At 40.8% G+C, this 18,622-nt stretch overlaps 1 protein-coding gene across 1 annotated transcript; it reads left to right on the top strand.

The window, feature by feature from the left end:
* Window positions 1-655: 655 nt before the first annotated feature.
* On the top strand, window positions 656-17,314 carry TYRP1 (tyrosinase related protein 1; the record flags this gene model as incomplete). Its single annotated transcript, XM_080940081.1, has 7 exons — window positions 656-1,040; window positions 4,642-4,964; window positions 7,744-7,948; window positions 10,702-10,869; window positions 12,462-12,641; window positions 16,182-16,328; window positions 17,109-17,314. The coding sequence occupies 7 exons, from the start codon at window positions 656-658 to the stop codon at window positions 17,312-17,314; spliced, it is 1,614 nt and encodes a 537-aa protein (XP_080796207.1).
* Between the last annotated feature and the right edge of the window lie 1,308 nt (window positions 17,315-18,622).

Genomic DNA, 18,622 nt, shown 5'->3' with positions numbered 1-18,622 from the left:
CTCTGTGAGGATGAAGGAGGTTCTGCTTGCTGTAAACCTGTTCCCCATTCTCCTTTCATATCCGTGGTTAGATATTACTCTGGTGGTCACCTGCTAGTGGGCGATTTTGGTAAAAGACATGTAGGTAAAGTCTTTTTAGTCTAGATTGATGCTTTTTAAATGTGTGTATGCACATGAATAACATGAATATGTGTGCACGAGAGAAGGTTCCCATAAAGGGCAGAGGTGAATTCTCCAGAGTGTCAGTTATAAGAAGATGGGAGCAATCTGATGTGGGTGCAAGGCTCTGAACCCTACAAGAGCAGTATATGCTCTTAACCACTGTGCCACCTCCCCAGCCCTAGAATAGTATTCTTATGGGTAGAAATGTTAAATAAGAACACTCACATACCAGGAGAGTGGATTCTGTGACCTAGGTCTTATACCTGCCAGATAATTTTTAAAATAAATAATTGTTTTTAACTTCTGTTTAGAAACGTCGTTTCCCATGAAAGGGTTCCATTTCGGGAGTGTGTTGAAAGAGTTCCCAAAAGAACTTTCGCAACCCTGTTTTTGCCTTTTCTTTTCCAGCTGTATTTTCATCGTGGTGCCATTGTATTCTCCATGCAAAGAGCGGTATACTAGACCTGGGTCCTGCCCTCTTGCTTCTAGAAGAATGAAATCTTACAAAGTCCATCCCCTGGCCTCTGTGTTCCTTTCCCTGATGCTGCTTCATCTGGTCTGGGCTCAGTTTCCACGAGAGTGTGCCAATAGTGAGGCTCTGAGAAGTGGTATGTGTTGTCCAGACCTGTTCCCTTCCTCTGGACCAGGGACCGACCGCTGTGGCTCATCATCAGGAAGGGGCAGGTGTGTGGCTGTGACTGCAGATTCCAGACCCCACAGTCGCCACTATCCCCATGACGGTAGGGATGACCGAGAACGCTGGCCTTTACGGTTCTTCAATAGGACGTGTCAGTGCAATGGGAATTTCTCAGGACATAACTGTGGGGCTTGCCGTCCTGGGTGGAGAGGAGCTGCGTGCGACCAGAAAACCCTCACAGGTGAGTAGAAAGATACGGGAGGAGGGGCAGTTTCACTGAGTCAGACTCAAGGCTATGTGGTTCCTGAATCACGCCAGTCAAAAGTCACCTTAAATTCCACAGTTCAGCCCACTTTTCCCAGTTGAGCAAACCGAAGCTTAGAAAGTCAAAGAGATGCGTCTGGTGGGACTGAAACCCACACCTGGTAACTAATAGTATTTCCATAGCTCTGGAGCGGTGGCTTCGCGGATGGTAAGAGCGTTTGCTGCCTCAGCAAGAAAACCTGATGTCAGATCGCCAGCATCCACTTAGGAAACTGGGTGTGGCCACTTGCGACTGTATGTTCCGTATTCAGGGTGGAAGACAGGTGCATCTCTGGAGCACTGAAGTTTAAAAAAAAAAAAAAAAATGATGAGCTCCTGTGAGAGACCCCGTCTCAAGAAAATGAGACCTGACCCTCTCTCCTCTGGTCTTCACATACATGCATATGTCCCCTCTACATAACACGGCATTTCCTTCAAAAATACTTATATGTTAGGAACTGGTTTTTCTGTAAAGTAATAATCCTTGTACATTAGATTCGGAAAGGCCAAACTCACGGATCTGGACCTTTAGCAGACATAGCATTCCCACTGAGATCTAGCTAGCTCTAAAGATACAGTCTCTCCTCTCCAAGCAGCCCTGATAACTCACAGTCCCTCACTGTAGTGAGGGAGCTCTAGCATTTCAGACCCATGAGCAGGCGTGTCCAGTAATCAAACAATAACAGCAACAGTACTTCCTTGATTTCCACGTGCCAGACACTGACCAAGGATTTCCCAGACTATCTTTTGAGGGGTCCTTACCATGGAAACCCCGGCCTAACTGATGTGTGTGTGGGTTTCCTGGTCCTTTTCATGTCTTCATAAATCAGTTCTTTTCATCCAAATATGATATGACGTGCAAATTAAGCCTAAAAAAAAGTGTGCGAAAAGACAGAAAGTCTCTGTTTTAACCACTAGGCTGTGTTTGTCTGCCCTGTTTTTCTAAGATTTATGTTTACAAAACAGAAAATTGCACACTTTTAATCCCAGCACTCAGGAGAGAGAGGCAGGTGTTGGAGGTCAGAATGAGTTCCATGATAGCCAGAGCTACACAGAGAAACCATGTATTGAAAAAAACTAAGAACAAAGAAGTTGGATTTTCTTTAAAAATGCCAATAATGCTGTCACCTGAGTTTTTGATCTTAGCCATTCTGACTGGTCTGAGGTTGAATCTCAGGGTTGTTTTGATTTGCATTTCCCTGATGACTAGGGATGTTGAGCATTTCTTTAGGTGCTTCTCAGCCATTTGATATTCCTCAGTTGAGAATTCTTTGTTTAGCTCTGTAGCCAATTTTTAAATAGGGTCATTTGGTTCTCTGGAGTTCCTTGTATATATTAGATATTAGTCCTCTATCGGATATAAGATTGGTAAAGTTCCTTTCTTAATCTGTTGATTGCTATTTTGTCCTATTGATGGTGTCCTTTGCCTTACAGAAACTTTGGATGTTATGAGGTCCCATTGGTCTATTCTTGATCTTTGAGCATAGGCCATTGGTGTTCTGTTCAAGTAATTTTCTCCTGTGCCTCTGTGTTCCAGGTTCTTCCCTACTTTCTCTTCTAATAGTTACAATGTATATGGTTTTAGGTGGAGGTCCTTTATCCACTTAGACTTGAGATATGTACAAGGAGATGAGAATGGGTCAATTTGCATTCTTCTACATGCTGACTTCCAGTTGAACCAGCACCATTTGTTTAAAATGCTGTCTGTTTTTCACTGGATGGTTTTAGCTCCTTCGTCAAAGATCAAGCGGCCATAGTTTTATGGGTTCATTTCTGGATAGTCAATTGATCGACCTGCCAGTCTCTGTACCAACACCAGGCAGTTTTTATAACGATTGCTTTTATAACAGCTTGAGGTCAAGGATGGTGATTTCCCCAAAAGTTCTTTTATTGTTGAGAATAGATTTCGCTATTCCACCCTGGCATTCCCCTACATTGGGGTATCAAGCCTTCACAGGACCAAGGGCTTCTCCTCCTATAGATGCTAGACAATGCCATCCTCTGCTATATATGCAGCTGGTGCCATGGGTCCCTCCGTTGTAATCTTTGGTTGGTGGTTTAGTCCCTGGGAGCTGGGGGAGGGGGTTCTGGTTGGTTGAAATTGTTGTTCTTCCCATGGGTTGCAAACCCCCTCAGCCCCTTCAGTCCTTTCTCTAACTCCTCTATTGGTGTCCCGTACTCATTTTAATGGTTAGCTGCAAGCATCCTCATCCTTATCACTAAGTCTCTGGCTGAGCCTCTCAGAAGACACCCATATCAGGCTCCTGTCAGCAAGTACTTCATGGCATCAGCAAATCAGCAATTGTGGCTGTGTTTGGTGGCTGAATATGGGATGAATCCCCATGTAGGGCAGTCTCTGAATGGCCTTTCCTTTAATCTCTGCTCCACTATTTGTCTCTGTATTTCCTCCCATGAGTATTTTGTTCCCCCTTCTAAGAAGGAGTGAGGAATCACATTTTTGTCTTCCTTCTTCTTGAGCTTCATATGGTCTGTGAATTGTTTCTCGGGTATTCTGAGCCTTTGGACTAATATCCACTTATCAGTGGGTGCATACTATGAGTGTTCTTTTGTAACTGGGTTACCTCACTCAGGACAATATTTTCTAGTCCCATCTCCTTAGCTAAGAATTTCATGAAGTTACTGTTTTTAATTACTGAGTAGTACTCCATTGTGTAAATGTACCACATTTTCTGTATTCACTCCTCTGTTGAAGGACATCTAGTGGGGTGGTGGGAGTGAAAGCATCCTAATAGAAGCAGGGAGAATGGAGATAGAAGAGGGGTAACCAGGAAAGGGGGTAACATTAGAAATGTAAATACACAAAATATCCAATAAAAAATGTCAACACCCCCCCAAAAAAAAAAACAGACTAACATTTCCAAACAAAGCTCCAGTGGCAAAAAAACACAATTTTCAGGGGGCTATAAAATAAAGCCAAATTAAACTTTAAAAAAAGTCAATAATGCACAGAAATAAATATGATCATCTTTATTTGGCAAGGAGTGATAAATCTGCATGTAATATTAAAGAAAGCTTTTAGAAATGAAAGAGTAAATTGCTGAGACAAAGAGAAAAAAGAAGAGAGATCATTCTAAACACAGATTCAATGAAGAGTATTTCTAATAATATACAGATTGGACATCTATAAAATCATAATTCCAACATTATCCAAACTCTGAAATCTTTGAACCACAGCATGGCATTCCAAAGAGAAAGCTTCATACTATTAATCTTTGTTTTAAGCACAAAGCTAATGAAACTGTGGCTGAAACTGTCTCCAGGCTCTGTGTGCAATGAGGTGGGTAGGAAACAAATGGATCTTACGTTTAGCTTTGGACCCAACGCCTAGAATATAACATATAAGAAAATACTTCAAAATGTGCAAACTCCAAACTATATCTGGTCCCAAGCATTGAAAGTGATAACCAGGTAAATAATGTAGAAAGATCTGAGCAGGAGCCATCAATGGATACTGGGGGCACAGTGTGTCCTAATATGATTGTGCTAATTTCCACATCTTAATCTTTTCATGCTGAAAGTCAGGAGAAATCTTCTTGACTTAAGTACAGAAGAAAAGAGCCACTTTGTGAGGGCCTTGGATATGGCGAAGCGCACAACCCACCCTCAATTTGTCATTGCTACAAGGAGGTCAGAAGACATGCTGGGACCAGATGGCAACACACCACAATTTGAGAACATTTCCATTTACAACTACTTTGTTTGGACACACTATTACTCAGTCAAGAAAACCTTCCTTGGGGCAGGGCAGGAAAGCTTTGGTGAAGTGGATTTCTCACACGAAGGACCAGCTTTTCTCACATGGCACAGGTACCATCTGCTGCAGCTGGAGAGAGACATGCAGGTATGCTAACTCTTGGTTTTCAGGTCCCTACATGTAATTCGAATTGCACTGGATGACAGAAATGAGCCATGACAAAGCAGTCACGTTATCAGGGTGCTCTAGACTTTCAGATAATTTCCTTCCCACACCGATTGCTCGATCATTTATCACCTGTTGTCTTCTGGGCAGTGAAGTGAAAGTAATGTTAATGATGAGGGGGAAATGGAAACCTGTTTAGACAAGTCTTAAAAGTTTGGAAGTTTTTTATAGCTTGATAACTGGAGAAAAGGAACAATCAAACAAAAGAACAAAAACAGAAAAAGCAAAAACCTCACTTCCCAGGTCTTCCTCTGTGGAATTAAGCAGTTGTCACCCCCTGGGGAGTGGCACACCTGCATGTCTCACCCTTCTCTTCATGCATAACCATCAAAACAGCTGATGGTTCTAGAGCCTACCTCCTCTCATTTTCACCAAACTATATTTTCTATATCCCCTACCACTTTACAGTGGGGCTTACAGAAAACCCCACTAAAAAGCATCATATAGCTGTAAAGAAATAATGGATGTGTTCAATTTCTTGGAGGTAGTAATCATTTCACTGTGTGTATGTATGGGCATGTGTAATGTGTATATATATGCATATATATTTATATACAGCAAAACATCATTTCATATACCATTTTTTTTCTAAAAGGACCTCAAAATGACTCATCTTTAGACATGAATTTCCAATTGAAAACTAGACTTTCGAAGGGAAACATAAAATAGACCTCAACTCTAGCATAGTAACATCAAGGTTTTTTTTTTGGTTTGGTTAGTTGTTTGGGTGGTTTAGTTTGGTTATAAGCAGTTGTACTCAAGACACGCCAGTGTATCTGGTAGCATAATTATCGAATTATTGCCTTTTCAGTGATAAATTACTTTTTGGGAAAAATATTGTTATTCAAAGAGTGAGCAGTAGGGGTTGTGAGTTTAGCTTGGTATTAGAGCACTTGCCTAGTAAGCCCAAGGCCTTAGATCTAATTCCCAGCTCAACCCTAGTTAGTTAGTTAGTTAGTTAGTTAGTTAGTTAGTTAGTCAGTTAGTTAGTCAGTTAGTTAGTTAGCTAGCTAGTTGGTTGGTTAGTTTTGGTTTTCCAAGTAAAGGTGTGCACCACAACTGCCCAGCTAAAATTATTTATCATTGGATCTCAATTATTAACTCTATAAACTAAGGGGTTTTTTTTTTCCTTATATAACAGTCATGACTCTCCATCCCAAAGTTAAGCTCTTACAATTCATTAAAATTACCTAAAGACAGAAAAAGGTACCCAAATACCCCACCCCCAGACACATTTGTTAGTGTACTGAGTGCTGCCCTGCTGTGCTAGCATTTCAGAGGGGGACAGAATGGGTAAAAGAGACAGAAATGATGAACTACAGCACACAGTCAGATCGTTGACAGGGGTCCACATATGAGCACTGTGAGGGTAACTGAACAGCCCGTCTAGTCTCCTTGGCATCATATTTTAGAGTTCTGCTTACAAGAAAGACATTTAATAGATTGTGAATAAATGAATCTGTCACCTGTAACTGGCTCTAGATCTTCATTCCCGAGAGACGTTTTCCCAATGGCTCAACGAAAAGGAGGGGCAGGTGGGACGTGTCTCAAAGCCGCAGGTCTGCACATGTAGCTTCCGCCTCAATGGCTTACAATTTCTTTTAGCCCAGAGCACAAGGCAGCACCATATGGGTGTGCCCAAATGCTAGCTGCCAACCACGGTTGTTCTTGATTCACAACGGGCTTTGAAAGTTGTCACTCCCTTTTGTGAGGCATGACAACAGTTTCTGTATAGGTGATATAAACCTGTAGAGATGGATAACTGCAGATACCGTGAACAGCTCCTGACTTTCTAAAACATCTAAGGATAAGGAGGTGCTTGCTAGCAGGAAGCTACAATTAAAGAGCAGAAGTCACCAGTTGCTGGAAAGACACAGAAGGCAAAGGAAGCTTCGCACTAAAACGACCCCCCCTCAAAGTAACTCCCCAAGGGCTAAGAGACAAACAAATGAGAGAAGCGGTCTTTTTAGGAATCCAGTAAAATAAGCATGTGTCCTTGGTTTTGTGCATGTTCAATAACATGCGAGACGGTTTCTGAGTGTAAAACTAGGCTACTCACTGGTCTTAAGAACAATAGGTGCAGAATTAATTCTGCTTCCACTTAGCATTTTGTCTGCTAGCTTCGGGCAGATGCCTGTCCTCATAGTTCAGCACTGTGGTGTAGGTCTCTAGACAAAACTCTTTCAGAGCTTTGCAAATAGTCTGTGTGAGACAAAACATGAGGTCTGTCAGCAAACCAGAATCTAACTACAGTCATTCAGACCACATTATAAGCAAGAACACCCCCCCCCACCAAATTACCATTCCACAATTCATTCCAAAGCTGAAGTCACACACTGCTAAGATTTCATGGTGTTTCAATTAAAAATAAAAATGGGGAGGAGATTGAAAAATCAAGGATCGGCATATCACCAATAGCAACACAATTATCTGCCAATAATGAAAACTATGTTTCCCCCTCCCCCAAATTATTTGCAGAAATTTCTTCATGAAGTGGGTTTCATTGCTTCTGCTCCCCCCAACTAAATTCCAAACTTTGCTCAATAGGGTCCTTGAGTCTCTGGGATCCCAGACATTATTGATGCGTTCACTGGTTCTTTAGCACAGAGAGAGAGCTAAAGGCAAAAGAACGCCAAGGTCAGGCAAGTGGAGACACAAATGTTAGCAGAAGCTGGCCCACTAATGGATGTCTGTGGTCTAGGAGATGCTGCAGGAGCCTTCATTCTCCCTTCCTTACTGGAACTTCGCAACCGGAAAAAACGTCTGTGACATCTGCACCGACGACTTGATGGGGTCCAGGAGCAATTTCGATTCTACTCTTATAAGCCCCAACTCGGTCTTTTCACAATGGAGAGTAGTCTGCGAGGCCTTAGAAGACTACGATACCCTGGGAACACTTTGCAACAGTAAGACCCCAAGGACAGCTACTATTCCTAATTCTTTATGCTATAAGAGCCTATATACTGCCAGCAAGGCCCTTCTGAATGAAATCTGTTTTCCCTCTTCAGAGAATCAGCAGGTGCACTCAGGAGAATCCAGAGTCTAAGGGGTGCCCCCTGGGAAACACAAAGCACTTGCCTGTTTTATCCCATCAGCATATTTTTAACTTCCTTTTCAAAGGGCCTAGTGTAGATTAATCCTCTTAAATACACCCAGAACTGCTTAGCAGTCATGTGTCCTGGGCTGGAATTTTCACTGAAAATGTCTCCCGAGAAAATCTGAAATGTGCTCCGGGAGCAGAACAAGGAGGAAAGTGGAGAAGGAAAAGTCGATGCTTGTTCAGCCCGAGGACTAAAATCCAAAACGGATACCTTTCATAGGGATGCCCTTCTGAATAGGAAGAAGTAGCAACTATGATAGACTTGCCATTCTCAACTCTCCTAAAGAAAGTGTCCACACGCCTGCCCATTGTACCCCTGCCCTGGAATATGTACGATCTATACCAGATTCTTAAGGAGCTTTTCATTTTCTTCCATGAAACGGTTAACCACCCACCCCTTGTGCTACTAACCCAGTCTAAATTATTGTGGCTCTCTGCTGTTTCTTCTTTTTCTTCTTCAACTGTTTCTTTCTCTTCTTTCTATCTCAACTATTCTTTCAGGTAACTTAAAGCCTTGGTTTTTCCATATGAAAAGTAGAGCTGCGGTTTATCAGTGCATTTGCGATGCCTCCCTCTGCTTGGATCTAACGCACCAACTTTTGTGTTGCTAGAAACTTAGAGAGAGAACAGCTATGAACAAATCAAAGGAACTAAGTACGTGTTCCCCATTAGGAAAGCATTTAGCTGTGTGTTCATGGGTTTTTTTTTTTTTTTTTTATTTTATAATACATAGACGTTTCCTTTAGAAGTCTAACACCTGAGCAGTTGCTTCCACCTTGTGACAGAGAAATGAAATTGAAGGTAAGCAGATCCTCACAGACTAACACATTCATCTTTCTCACCAGACTGCTATATTTAGAGCTGGGGCATTTGAGACATTTTCTAACCATGCTGATGATTAGACATGTGTGTGCGTGTGTGTATGTTCATGTTCATGAATGAATCCGCAGATATACATTTATCTATGTGCATGGAAGCCATAGAACATCCTCGGTTGTCATTCTTTTAGCTTCGCCTACCTTTCTGTTTTCGAGACCGTGTCTCTCTGTGTGGCTCTGGCTGGTCCTACTACTTACTACGTAGTCCAGGCTGGTTTCTGACTCAGAGATTCAACTGTCAGACTACTAATGTCTCTTGAGAACCAGCTCCAGGATCCTCCTAACTCTGAGGGAGATAGGACAATGTTTCTTACCCATCAATGGCTCATGACCACACCTGCGTCGTTGCTCAATACTCAATATTTCAAGTGTGCCCTAAATGACTTTATTTTATTTCCTGTGGGTTCTTGGGTCAAACTCAGGCCTCAATTGTTTTTCTTTTATAAGCTCTCTCTCTAGCTTTAGAATTGATAATTTTAAAAGAGTAAATGTATAAGAACATAGTACAAGAGAAAAACATAAAAGCAGGAGTATTTCATTTTGCCAACGCTTTCTCTATCATTCAATGTAACACGCTTCACAACATCCTGAGGAGTTGAAGAGAACTTATTCTGGGTTATGCAAATTTTGAGATTGCCCACTGTGATGATTCAAATATAAACATCAAACATTATATTTATCAAGCATGATAAAGGGAGCTGGAATGATGGCTCCTCAAGTAGAAGCTCATGTTGCCAAGACTGACTAAATGAATTCAATTCCTAAGACCCACGTGGTGGTCCTCTCACCTCTACATGTGCATACATAGACACACACACACATAATTTCAAAACTCAAACACAGAAAAGAATAAAGAGAAACAGCCTGCATCAATCACATTATGTGTCTCACTGAGTAAGAGTCTTACTGTGTCTTCCTCAATTATTTCTTCCATCAATTTCTGACATAGAGGATGTTATTCATTTCTACAGTTTTGTCATTGACATCTTCGGGAGGCCAATATATCGTGTCTTTGGATTAACCTTTCCTTAGAGATGCCATACTTCCACTTTTATTTGGTTGTTTCGCTGAGTTTAGTAGTTGGAAAGTGAGTTAGTGACACTTGTCTTTCTTTCAGCCCTCATGGTTCATCAGACAGAAAGCACTGGCTCACCCTCTACAGCATTTCTCAAACCTGTTTTTCTCTTGGATGTCCTGTGCTTCCCATTCATTCTGATATGGAAATTTTACAGGCCTATAAGTCACAGGACATGAATGGTTGAGTTAGCAGAGGTTGTCCATAGGCAAATTAATATTCAAAACCACTGAGAAAAAAAAAAAAGAAACTAAAAAGACTCAGTAACGTTTGCTAGACAAACTCTCAACCATGAAACCTCATGCACGTTAACTAGGGTGCATTAACTTGTAACCAGAGTAGACAGTATTTTTTTTTCCTTCATGGGATTTATTGATGATAATTCCACAAAATACTATCTTGATATATATATATATATATATATCAGGTTGTCTCATGGTCTCAATTCACAAAAGTAAGATAATATAATTTAGATGTGTTTCCAGTAAACATGTCTTTTCATATTTCTTTCATAAGGACCTACTTTTTCAGTGGCTTCACTTATAAAAAGAGCAATGCTCAGCCCTGTAGATAGTCTTTAACTGTGTACATGCTTTTCCTCCCTAGGCACTGAGGGTGGTCCAATCAGGAGGAATCCAGCCGGAAATGTAGGGAGACCAGCAGTGCAGAGGCTTCCTGCCCCACAGGATGTCACTCAGTGCTTGGAGGTCCGTGTGTTCGACACACCTCCTTTTTATTCCAATTCTACGGACAGTTTTCGAAACACTGTGGAAGGCAAGTAAACAAAATTGGTGTTTTGAATTAATCTAGTTAGAAGAGCAAGTTGGAGTGTCCCAAATAGGATGGCTTTGAAAAGAGTTTTGAAAACCATGCCAACCATGTGGATTCATATGAACTGGCTGTTAGTTTTGATTAAGTCACAATTTCTGGTTCAAAATTAAGGGGAGTACCAGACTCCATTTGCCTACGAGATAAAAGACATGGGGAACTGTAGGTTTAAATTTCATAAATATAGTGCCTGGCAGTTATCAGGGCAGCCTGGGTAATAACGCTGGGCTGCCACATTGACAGGTGACTTCCATAATTATAAAATTGGTTTTTTGCAAAAGAATATTAACAGTTCTCGTGTGTACCAATTACTCAACAGTCTGAATGCTCTGGTTTGTTGGGAAGTTTTATTTAGGTTCAACACCTTGTAAAAAAAAATTTAAGGACTGTAAAAATTTAAATAGATATCTGCTGAGGTTTGGCTTGATTTTCCTTGTTTGATAACAACTGAAAAGTAAACCAAGCTTAAGAAAATGCACAATTCATATAGCTGCAATGACTTTTTCAAAATTGCCAATAGCAATATATATATATATATATATATATATATATATATATATATATATATATATATATGTACTCAAATTCTAAGGGGATATGATTATGTCTTTCTTAATTTTAGGTTTGTTGCTGTTGAGATCTCCCTTGAGTTACGGTTGTTAGGTGTACCAACCCCCTTCCTCTCCTATGATTTGAAATCTGTAAAACGTACATCCAATTGTTACTTTTAATAGTGTGCCCTTTAGTCAAAATTGTATACTCTCCTTTATTTAAACAGGATTAACTCGCTAAGGAAATTGATTCAATATTTACGACAATATTTACTTCATACAGATAAGTAAACTGGTATCTGTAAAGCTAGAATGCTCACTTTAGCACAATATACTATGTTTCCTGAGTCAAAAAGAACAGGGAATTAAATATATTAAGATGAATACGTGAGGGAATGTATATTCATGGCAGTTCAATCCGATCAGACACAATTTACTCAATCCCCTAGTCACAAGCCCTCTAGCTGACCTACTGGGTGTTTATTCTCATCTGCCTAAATATGTATAGGCACTACCAAAATCCCCTAAATGTTTTGAAAATAATCTACCCAGGTGTTTAAAACTGTACTTGGTGGGCACTTGGTGACACCTCCGCACCCCACAAAATTAATTCTCTAAAAATAAATATCCAGGATGGTGACAGAAGAGGTCCCCGTGGTCGCAGCAGTAACTGGAGGAATCTCTGTGTCCATGCAGAACAACCTGTGTCTTTTCAGAGCTCAGCATTCATACATTCTGACTGCTATCCTTTGCCGGTCATTTGGTTAACCTTGAAAAACCACATTTGAAATGCCATGCTGCCAACTAGGAACTAACCTAGTTCTGAGCATAGCCAGCAAACGTCATCCGCCATTGCTCTAGGGAAGCCATGCCATTCTAGGGAAGTGATATTTAGCCTGGTGAGCTTTGATGACTTGTTTCCTAATAGCATCCCCGCTGTTGACTACCAGCGTTGTCTACAGTTTTCCTCCTCCCTTTCGAATGTAGGTTACAGCGAGCCCACGGGGAAATATGACCCTGCCGTTCGAAGCCTTCACAATCTGGCCCACCTCTTCCTGAATGGGACAGGGGGACAAACCCATTTGTCTCCCAATGATCCCATTTTTGTCCTTCTGCACACTTTCACGGATGCGGTCTTTGACGAATGGCTGAGGAGGTATAACGCCGGTGAGATGCTTTCCTGTGTTTTCTGCGAGCTTTGCAAAGAGCTTATCCTGGAGGGTGGTCATAAATTTAAGCTAGTCCTTGACACCTATAAAATATGCTGCAAGAGAGTGATGCTGTAGCTCTCACAACCAGCCCTTGCAGATACCCAAAAACACCTTGAAAAGTCAGTTACCAGAGGCACTTTGTTGTTAAAAAGATGACGATGGTGTGTCCCACATTCTAATATTTTCAAACAAACCCTCTCATTGTTTCTTAGAATAAATGGATGCTGCAGGTCTTTTCCGCAGTTTCACAAAAGACTAAACACACCACATCCATAATCTGCAATTCTGTGCCTGGATTACTTTCCAGCTTCACAGAAATGGAAATTTGCTCCACTTGAAGACTGTTTTTATATCACACCATAGGAAATCTCTTTTCAATGCTCTCTTTAAAGTATTATTTCGGAGACCTAATTTACTGCACTCCAACTCAGCTGCGAGAACTGAGATGTTTTTCCAAACGGTGAAAGGACTTCCGCTGGTTTAAACATCATTAAATTTCATTTGAAAATGTTCTGCGGGTTAGCTCCCAGGCCTTTGTCATGCACACACAATGCTGAGGGTTAGCTCTCTGTTGCTGTCCTTCCAGTGAGGACATTCATACTTCTTTGTGTGTGCCAGAAACTTCTACTGCAACCTGTTCCAGACTATGTGTTGGTCGAAATATATTATTCCGTCAGAGATTGCTTAAGAAACAAGTAATTCACCATATATGGAAGTGTCTATAATTCTGATGATCAGAAGTTTGAGTCAGAGGATTGAGCGTTCAAGGGCAGCCTGTGCTACAAAGAGAGGTACTGGCTCAAAAAAAAAAAGAAAAAGAGAAAGAAAGAAAGAAAGAAAGAAAGAAAGAAAGAAAGAAAGAAAGAAAGAAAGGAAAGGAAAGGAAAAGAAAAGAAAAATTGGACTGAAAGTTTACACATAAATTTCTGCTTAACTGTCAAAGTTTTATAAATTAGTAGATACAATTGGTATCCTGCCTCATATCTCGTCTGCACTTACATACACAACAACTACAAACAATTACTTACAGTGTTCGTATCCATCTTAGTCATCCTTCGATTACTGTGAAGAGACAATATGACCCAGACAACTCATGTAAGAGAAAGCATTTAATTGGGCGCTTACTTAACCATCTCAGTGAGTGAGTCTATTATCGCGGTGGGACACAGACAGGTATGATGGTGCTAAAGCGGTAGCCGAGAGCTTACTTTTGATCCATGGAGCCAGGCAGAGAAAGACATTGGATCTCAAGTGAGTTTTGGAAACCTCAGATGCCTCCTCCATTAAGGTCACACCTATTCCAACATGTCCATGCCTCCCAATCCTCTCAAAGAGCTGCAATCCCTGCTGGCTAAGCATTCAGATATAAAAACCTATCAGGGACCATTCTCGTTCAAACCACTACAGTTTCTTTAACATGAAATAAAAATTATCATCTGGCTACAGTAATCTAGGTTTTTCATCTGCCCTAACTTTGCAACCATAACCTTAACTTATAGCTTTAGTTGGGTGCTTGCTTTTCACCAGTCCCTCCCCTGTTCAACTTAGTAACATAATAACAAGGTTGGTCTGTGTCCCACATTATATGTCAGTTCAGGTATGATCAGGTAGATTATTTTTATTATAGCACTATATACACTGGAAGTAATAGGTTAAGAAATTAGCAAAAATTAGCTGTGGTTACATATAGGCTTCGGGAAAACAGCCAAAAATACGCAGAAAAATATCTATGTAGCTATCCCAATGTTGTGAACGTTCTATTTCTTGAGGGGAATGGAAGTAGTCTGTTGTTGGAGACTTTTAGAAACTGCTAAATTCTGCCTTCATATTCTGCCTCTCACCACTGCTATTATAAATCTCAGTAACCTAGAACTCAGTATCCACTACTTAAGGATTACGTGTTCTTTCAAACAGAGCATTCCAGAACTCCGTGCATTTTTTTTTCAGAAGTAGTTTGTACATTTCAAAAAAAAAAAAAAAAATGATTACTTCTTCTTGCACTAGAGAGGAAATGGAGCGGTCGTAAATTCTTTCCTGAACATTAGTTCAGCGCTTAATGTCTCCTGAGTGGCCTTCTAAGCACCGGAAGTTAAAACTCACAAGTGCTATCCTTCTAGAATTTTCCCACCTATTGGTAGATATTAAGATCGACAGCTATAAATAAATACAGTCTAGTGGAAAGTGGAGAATTGTAGTAGGTAAATAAAATCAGAAATGAGACTGGGAATGAGGTGCAGACAAATGCGAGATCATCCTAAAACAAAGGAACGGAAGGAGCCTGAGGAGGCTGGAGCGCATGGGCCTTGGAAAGAGGAAGTGGGAGGAAGTGAGAGAGATGAGGCCCTTTAGAAGGATCTTGCACAGGGATTTTACATGTGATCCAATTTCGAATGCTGTTTTTGCTATGACACCTCTGCTCATTTTTAATGAACTTAATCCCATAGCAAAAGCGAACTGAACTGAGAGTGGTCAGGTCAAAGTCCATAGACAGCTCAAATGCGAGTTAAAAATTTTAACTGAATTATAAGCCTCAGCATAGAACTTTCATATGTTACTAGTACTACAACAGGACGTAGGACTTTGAGGGTGGCTTCTTTGTTCAGTTGACCAATACTTAGCACTAGCCGGCACTCCATCTATTTAAATACACATTTGATTTCTTGTAGTACATGGTAAAGCTGAAGTCAGAGAAATATCAAAACAGTCGCCATTCTGGCACCTCACTTTGTCTCAAAGTAAATGCTGAGCCGTCCTTTCATTATGTTACAGGTCCCATGTCTCCTCCTGGTCCTGTAGAGTCTTGTTTACCAGGTGTCCTCGAAGGAGCAGTGAGTGCCCCTCCTAGGCACAGGTCTAGCTCTGGTGTGGGGGTATTCTCTTTGGTGTTAATTAGCACTCATACAAATAAAAATCAACACAAATACAAGAAGAACAGGGCTCACGTTTGACACGAAGAACCTATAGAGATGAATGTCTTCACTTTAAATGGCTGATTTAGACAAAAGAAGGAAAGGGGACGACCGGGAGCGGTGGTCTAGAGATCAGATTCAAATGTTAGGAACCTTCTGCTAACAGCAAAACGCGGGAATAAATTTAATATTGATTTCTCTCAAAGTAAACTGAAAAAAAAATGGAAATATTAAACAGATACAATTGAGGTCAAGGACAACCATCTGTCAAGTTTAAAAGACCCTAATAGAGAAAGGGCAGGTCTGGTTCGCCATTGACTGAAAAGTATGTTTTGTGAGCTTATTTCAATTAACTTGAGTGGTTTTAAAACTGAAGACCTGAGGATGTTATAACTCAAATTCTATCAAGACAAGTGCTGGTGCCACATTCTCCGTGTTCTGCAGAAACACTTGACTTGTGCGTATGCTTGATGCAAACTATGAAAACACTTTCTATGTGTTTCTTGCACATTAGCCACTTTAAGAACATAGCAACTACTCTGCCGTAAACTTCCTTTCTGCTAACAAGCTGCCTTCTAATATTCTAGATATTTCTACCTTCCCATTGGAAAATGCTCCTATTGGACATAACAGACAGTATAACATGGTGCCATTCTGGCCTCCGGTCACCAACACAGAGATGTTTGTTACTGCTCCAGACAACCTGGGATATGCTTACGAAGTTCAATGGCCAGGTCAGTTTTGTCGGTGTGTTCTTACAGTGGTGCTCTCCTCCGAAAGCAAATTTGTCAGCTTGAGAGTAAGGGCCATACAGTTTCTGAGTTTAGTGTGTGGTGTTGACTATTGTAAAGACTGAGACGTTATCACTTAATGAGTGATCACTCACTTTGACCAAGGACTGAAATAATTGCCCAGAACTCTATCTCACTTGATCTCCATAGTCTTTGGAGATGAGTATTTTATTGAGCATTTTGCAGATTAATAAAAAACCTCAACCATTAGAAATCAGTTCTAATACTGTAAGGGCTAATGTTTCGAGTGAAGGAGACCATGAGTTTTAAATGTAGACACCCGTAAAAGAGAAAGGTAGTTGAAATATTCAAATATTCCTTTCTGGGATTTTAAAATTCAAGACTTCTAACTGTAAATTTTCCTCAACAAACCAAGCCTAGTGAAGGATCACAGAATGTGGAACTTGAAAAGGCTGGGCTCTAAAAGTATCAATTCTTTCAACAGCCCATTAACCCTGAGCAAGGTCTCAATTCTTTGAACTATCATGTCTTTCACTTTAGAATGGCAATAACATTGATCTCAACGTAGCTCACTCACAGAAGGAAGTAAGGAGTGCTTTCGAGACGGCAGGTGCCAGGCTCCGGTAAAATGGCCAAGGAAAACTAAACGTGAGGGTCTCTCCTACCATTCCTTGAACAGTGCCTAAGTGCAAGCTGCCCATTTGGGCATAAAAACATAATTATTTTAATGTTTATTTTATGTTCTTCTTATTTTTCACATAGGTCAGGAGTTTACTCTCTCTGAAATCATTACCATCGCTGTAGTAGCTGCGCTATTACTTGTAGCTGCCATTTTTGGGGGTGCTTCTTGTCTGATCCGTTCTAGAAGAACCAAGAACGAAGCCCACCAGCCTCTCCTCACGGATCACTATCAACGCTATGCTGAGGAATACGAGGCACTCCCGAATCCTGATCATTCCATGGTCTGACACCCGCCCACCTGTCCCCTCACACAGCAGGCTGGGAAGCAACCTGACTGAACCCAGCCTCCACAATATCTCCTCGTGCTTCCTTCTTCTTCTTTCTGATATAGATTTGGTTTGGAATTAAAGCATTGCTTTTCAGAGCTGAGGATGCTGAATCTTTCCAGTGGGCTTTAATCGTTAGTTCTGTGGAAGATGGCAAATGGTACCAGCACCGTGCTATCAGAGAGGATGATGTAATGAACTTGGCGGTATTGTAAAGATTGCTTATGTGCCATGAAGAGTTGATGCATTGTTTACACAGAAAAATCAGTTTGATGTAAAATCGATACTTCAAATACACAAGTGGCGGTAATCAAGAAGTTACCATGCATTGTTATTGTTGGTACTAAGCAAAGGACATAAATGCAGCCAGCTTGATTAGTTAGAATAAATTACATGGCATTATAAACAAATAAAATCATGATTATCCTTCTGAATGTGGCCTCACTTTGCTGGCAGCATATTATCTGGCCTCAGGTGCAAAGCCACAGCAAAAGTCACAGTCCTCGCCACACCTTGTAAAGATGAAAGCTTCACTTTGCTGGAACACAGCTGCTACTACATATCTCACATCTGGTACTGCGTTTCCAAGCTCGGTTCTCAGGTCACTAAACTACTGGTACCACACTTCACCCCCTAAGTCTGCTGCCTGAGAGGCCTGCAAGAAGGGCACAAGCTGAAGGACACACGCAGCATTCCACGCATCTTACCGAATATTACGTTTCCTTTCAATGCCATCAGTCTACTACTGATCAGCCTTCTGTGTGCTTCAAAATAAATATAATAAAATCGTGTTTCACTGGTTCCGGTTTTTCAAAATTGCTTCCTTTTTTTCCCTTCTATCTTTTAAGACAACGTCTAACTCTATTGTCCCAGATGATTTGAAACTACCTAGACCAGGCTAGTCTAAAGATCATAGAAATCCACCCACCTCTGCCTCTGCCTACCTTGTCCTGGGATTAAAGAGGTACTCCACTATATCGAATCTTGGCCTTTTATCCGAACATGATATGCATTTTCTTTAGTTTTGCACTATTAAACAATGTCCCAAAAATGAGCTGTTCAGGCTAGCCATAACAAATATTCTAACTAAAATGGTTCAAAATAAATTATAGCAATAATAATCGTAACCAGGCAGAACATGGCTGGTTTGATATCCCAGCTTATGATGGAGAAACAAAGTTACATTCACAGGGTGACTTTATTTAAGCAATATTAAGGCTATGTAGAGAAAATATAGGATGAAATATATTAAAGTGTGTACATAATAAA

Source organism: Micromys minutus (assembly GCF_963924665.1).
Source record: "Micromys minutus genome assembly, chromosome: 28".
Classification (NCBI taxonomy): Eukaryota; Metazoa; Chordata; class Mammalia; order Rodentia; family Muridae; genus Micromys; species Micromys minutus.
The sequence above is the reverse complement of the archived record's forward strand: the minus strand, read 5'-3'. Positions and strand labels throughout refer to the sequence as shown.